The sequence below is a fragment of the Dioscorea cayenensis genome, chromosome 13 (assembly GCF_009730915.1).
Source record: "Dioscorea cayenensis subsp. rotundata cultivar TDr96_F1 chromosome 13, TDr96_F1_v2_PseudoChromosome.rev07_lg8_w22 25.fasta, whole genome shotgun sequence".
In the NCBI taxonomy this organism is placed as follows: domain Eukaryota; kingdom Viridiplantae; phylum Streptophyta; class Magnoliopsida; order Dioscoreales; family Dioscoreaceae; genus Dioscorea; species Dioscorea cayenensis.
This window is the reverse complement of record NC_052483.1, coordinates 839650-845649: the sequence shown is the minus strand read 5'-3', so window position 1 is coordinate 845649 and position 6000 is coordinate 839650. Positions and strand designations below refer to the sequence as shown.

The window sequence follows — 6000 nt, the reverse complement described above, 5'->3', positions numbered from 1 at the left end:
AGATAATTCCCATACATATCAATTCAACTAATGACAAATATCATTCATATCGTTGTTAATTTCCATATTGCATAAAACCCCATGTTTAGCTAGTTGATTGATCCATTACCATATTTTCATTGTCATTGTTATGTATAATACCATGTTTAGATTTAACTATTTTATTTCTTTCATTATGTATTATTATGATGACTAATTATTATTATTAGTTTTTTTTCATAAAAGTGAACAAGTTACCAATGTTCAACCATTAATATTGAAAAAGGAGTTAATTCTCGACTTGAATTCTAGGAAAAGAAAAAATGATGACTGACTTACTTTTAACTATGCGGAAAAGTGTCATGAAATCAAGCAAAGTCCCACATCTTTACTTGTTGACATTTTTCAGGGGAATGAATAGGCCCCCAAATCACCATCTTTCATCTGCTTAGGAAAACATGGGCTGTTGGCCCATGAATTGCCATTCTTGCTTTCCTTTGATTAAAACATTATGAAGGCTTGTCAAACAAAAGAAAAGCTGGTATAGAGTATGATAATATCAGTCACCATGATTAATTAACAGCAGACAGCAAACACTAAAAAGAATCACTTCCTCTTAATAACTAAAACTCTCAATTTTCTTTACAATAACAATGAGTTTCAAAAACTCATTAACCATATCCAAAAATCATGGGAGCCAAATTCATCAAAGGCTCAAGAGTATTAGGAGCAAATTTCCTGGCAAACAGAAAACAAAGACTTGTATTCTGATGATTATAAAGACAAGAATGTCCTTGTGTGATTTTCCTAAGAAAACCTTCAGTTATGTCATGCTTTCCAAACGTTGCCGGGTGTGCACCACCTCTAGACCAATCCACAAACGTTACAGTCCTGTTAGCAATCAAAGCTGGTGTTTCAATGCTTAGCATTGTTGGGAAGTAATGTTCATCCACATAACAAGATGGTTTGCAAAACTTCTCAAACTTTGGGTAGTACTTATGGTCTTCAACTATAGTAACAGCTAACTCACGGTTCACTTCAAACCATTGAGCACCTTTGCGCCATTGGTCTGCCTCAACCTCTGGTGCCATGTTCCAATTGTACCTACCTCTTCCATGTGGACTATGTTCATCAAATGATCCAACAAAACTATGTTGAGATTTCACAAAGTATTTGTAGATGGTGCTGAAGTTTACTATTGGGACACAAGATTCAGAGACCAGTACAAAACGTTCATTGGAGAGATCAAGCAGTGCGTTTGCTAGCAAACGTCTCTCAGCATCACACATGCTCATCTTCCCCCACTCAGCAACCTTAAAACAATAAAGTTCACATTCATATATATATATATATATATATATGTTTGTTTGACAGAAATAAAAAAACAGAGAGGGGATTAGTACCTGACTTGGAATTTGGCGGTTGTGAAACACAGAAGAGGAAGGGTAATCAGGTTTGTAGGAAGGGAGAGTATGAACGTAGATTGAGTAAAGAGTATGTGGTTGTTCTTTGAAGAACTTATCCCAGAGAGGAAGGAAAGGCAAAGGACCTCTGGTTAAGAACATGAAGGCAACCTTGGGGACTCTTTTGAAGGGAAAGTTATGTACCTTTGGGACCAAACTTTGCACGCCAGAAAAGCTGCTCATCTGTCATCTTGTGCATCAAATTCAGAGGAGGTCTAATCCACTTTTCCAGACTGGTTTCTTCTCCGATGCAGGGTTGGAACCTGGTTATGGATTGCATGGCCAGGCTCTTGTCCCAGAAGTACCTGGCCATGCTCATACTCACTATTGAGAAACCAAGACCCAAAGCTAAGAAAACTAAAACTATCTTAACTATTGTCAATGGGAGAAGCTTTCCTTTAGCCTTTTGGATTGAATCTTTATTATTCTCTATAGATCCCAAGGATGTCTTGCTTTCTGTCATCACACCACCACCACCACCACCACCACCACCACCTACTGAAACAATCAAAATATTCAAAGACACTCACCTTTTTAATATATATTTCTCTCTTTTTATTCCTCTTTCGTGGCAACTTTTGGGAGGTTGAAGAAGAAGAAGAAGAAGAACAGATGCAAAAAGGAATCAATATTATAACTCAATCTTGGTGGAGGGCTGGTTTAAGGATGGAGGACAATTGATTTCTATAAAAGAATTAAATTAAAAATGGCATGATAGTCAACACCATGGTAATGGCGTGGAATAGTTGCGTGTCAAGGACTTAGTGAAGGCATGTATGAAAGGTTGTTGTCCAATTAAAAAAGGGTTAGAATGAATCCAGGAAGTCCGTCTAGACTTGAGGACCATGAAAGCAAAGGGGGTCCTCTAACTGACCTACTAGAACTTAGAGAAAGGCAAGTCAAAGAACACGTTGAGTTTCTTATCTCACACCTAACAGAATTGGGTTGATTGTTCTCATCTTTGGGAAACAAAAAGAAGGTTAGATTGGTTTTCATTTGCACGGGATCATCGTCATTGATTCATTCTTGTTCTTTTACTTGTAATTTTGTTCTGTTATTGCTCGTGCGGTTTGATAAAAATAAATATAGAATGTGATTTGGTTGAATCTAATTGATTTGTTTACTGTTTTATTTTGATTCCTTTTAAATCTCGTTAAGATTGATTTATTTAATTATATATTTAAAGTTTGGACCAGGCCTAGGACTGGGAGTTATGCATTGGGCTGTGGAGTTTGGGTATATTTTATAAGGTTTAAATTATTGCGTACATATATATATATATATAACTATTTGTTTACCGCAGTTGATGATGATTCAACGACTATTATTTATATAGATAACTATTTGTAATTGTTTCGCACATTTTATAAATAAATCATAACCATTGGATACTAAAATAACGGCTATTGTAGACATTTATATATTTCAAATTTAGAGACAATATAGATATATATATGTCTTATGAGTTATTAATAAAAATTATTATTTACAAGATATGCATTTTATTACCAGTGGGTAGAGGGGGGCACGGGCCGGTTAACCGGGTCCGGCGGATCTGGCGGGTCCGGCTCGGTGTTTGGTCGACCCGTAACCGCCCCGTGAAATAGTGCCAACCCGCGAACCGTGCCCCGTTACAAAACCCTTTCACCCTCTAACCATTCTTTCCAAACTTATCTCACATGATTGGTAAAACCATAAATAAATTTATATGTTAAATAGAGTTTTTTAAATAATTCTAAAAATAAAAAATAATTTTAATAAATTAGATGAAGTTGACAAAATTAAAAAAATTCAAAATAATTTTGGAAAAAAAAGGCCTTTGCACTAAATTCATTTATTTATCTAATTAAACGGTTGGTATATTTTTTTTAATAAATATTAGTTTTTAAATTTTTTATTGGAGTTGTTAATCACTTATTTATAACCATTGAGATCTATCTAAGCTTTACCTTTGGTCTACAACTATGAGGTATAGCTGTTTTTTATTCTCAATATGTTTATCGATGAAAAAATCACTACTTTCATAACTTCTTGTTTAAGTTTTTAGTTATTAAATTAAAACTACTTAATTCAATTAGTTAGTGGTATTAAAATTAACTTTTTGTGTGGTGTGCAAAGTGGTAAGAGTTCTAATCCTTAATAAAAGAAAAACAACACACAATGATATCTTTAACCCACAATCAGGTTCTATAAACGACAAATGCTCGTAGCCTTAAAAAAACACTAAAGCATGCTTCTAATTAGTGAAATAAATTTATACATCCATGAAGACAATTAAGAATTTGTTAAGTATGTTTTTACTCATTATAATTTATTGCAAACACAAAAATATTCCAATTAATAATATCTAACAATTATATATATATATATATACACACATATTCAACAAATGAGTGTTGGTTGGAGTTGGTTATAGTAGTTTATTGACTTTCAAAGAAGTCACGGGTTCAAAGCCCCAAACGTGAGATTTATACATAAAATTTTTTTTTTAAAAAAAAGAAATCGACCCGGTAACCCGGCAGGTCAATCCGCTGGGTTGGCGGCCCGGCCCGGCGGGTTTTTCCGGGCTGGGCCGGACCAAATGTCGGTCCGTGCCCCTTCTACCAGTAGGTATTATAATTTTTTTTATATGAATCCGAAGAGCCTTTTTTAAAGTAATTTTTTAATTTTGTTTAAAGAGGGATAATAATTTTATTTTGTAAAATCAGTAGTATTCAAACAAATTTTAGTATGCTTAATTTTTGGTATTTGTGTCAGGTTTTAAAAAATTTAAGTATTTGTTGAGAAATTTTATTGATGAAATTATTGTTTGTTAAGTTAAAAGATCATACACAAAACTAATTAACAGCTCAACAACTATTCAAAGTAGCTTATGAAAATTTGATTTTTTTCAAATATGGCAAAATGGTTTTCTTCTGCTCATATTTCATGGCAAAGTGGTTTGTTTAACAGGTAAACATAATGATTACCCGATCCATATATTCAAGCCTTGTTCTTAGATATGGCTAAATGGTTTTCTTCCGCTTATATATATATTCTATCAAAATCAGCATTTTATTTTTGTACCTCTGGTGATCTGTGTTGTTTTTTGTTCTCTAATCGTTGTTGTTGTTTCCTTTTTTTCCTTTTGGTAATGATATGCGTGGTAAAAAAAAAAAATTTGACCATCATCTCTAGGCTTCCTCAACGTAAAGTACAGGAACCCTTCAATTCTGACAATGCTTCCATTGATGCATGCTCCTCCCCCTAGTAAGTAAGCACTGAGTAGATGAAAATGCCAAAAGCTCTTACAAAATCAAGGGATTTATCTGCTAGAGTCAATAAGCTAAAAATTATGTGATTTATTGTTCTTGCAGTTTGATAAAAATAAATATATAATCTGATTTAGTTGAACCTAATTGATTTGTTTACTGTTTTATTTTGATTATTTTTTTAATAAATATTTTGATTTCTTTTAAATTTCGTTAAGATTTATTTATTTATTTATTTATTTATCTATCTATTTAAAGTTTGGACTAAACCTAGGACTGGCATGTTATGCAGCTTAGGCCATCACATTGGGTTTATGTTTTATGATGCGGTATAACATATAAGTTTGTTAATGATAACCAAATTCACCATATATGCATTCTATTGCTGGTAGGTATTATAATCTTTTACATGAATTGAGAGTCATTTTAAAGTAATTTTTTAATTTATTTTTAATTTTATTAAAAGGGGATAATAATTTTGTTTTATGAAATTAGTAGCATTCGAATAAATTTTAGTATGCTTCATCTTTTGTATTTGTGTAAAGTATTATAAAATTTAAGTATATGTTGAAAAAAATTTATTGATGAAATTAATCAAATTATTGTTTGTTAAGTGAAAAGATCTTACCACAAAACAAATTAAAAAGCCCAACAAGTAGTTAAAGTCCAGCTTATGTAAATTTTTTTTATTTAATTTTATTTTTTTTCATATTATGCATAAACTAATTTTAATGGGTAAAATGGAGTGCCACTATTTAGTGGTCTGTATGATATTCAGGTCTTTGAAATTTTTGAGTTAAAGGGTATATTTTTAGAGGTGTGAGTAGTGGTTGTATATGGATGGTCCCAACATCTATGTATATGAAAACCCCACCTTCACTTATTTCCCCGAAGCTTGAAGCTTGTATGTCTTAGTAACGACCTAGATGTTATCTTGTTGAAAAAAAAATACAAATTATATTCACTAATTAATAAGAGAAATTTAGCAACCTATATTTTTTTTTTTTTGAAAAAAAATGGATAAATCATTGATTTATTGAAAACAACCTATATTTTCGATGGTTTATATTTTATTTCTAAAAAAAATCACAACAACTACAAACGAAAAAAATCATTAACATATTGAAAATAATTAATAGTCTAGAGTTCTTTGGCTCTTGCATCACCATCACAGATCTTGGAGAGACAACCAACAAAGGATTCGGCTAGCATTCCACCCTGATTGGATGATTCCCTCATTGGTTATCTCTAAAGGGGCACTAATTTTGGTTATACTCTCATTTTTAATAGTCTTTATCCACCAACAC

At 32.2% G+C, this 6000-nt stretch overlaps 1 protein-coding gene across 1 annotated transcript; it reads right to left on the bottom strand.

Moving 5' to 3' along the window:
* Positions 1-576: 576 nt before the first annotated feature.
* LOC120274538 (glycosyltransferase BC10-like) lies at positions 577-1946 on the bottom strand. The gene is given in 3 exon segments (XM_039281079.1): positions 577-1292; positions 1383-1601; positions 1603-1946. Coding segments are annotated over 3 exon segments (1164 nt in total). The 5' UTR covers positions 1906-1946; the 3' UTR covers positions 577-650.
* Positions 1947-6000: the final 4054 nt, after the last annotated feature.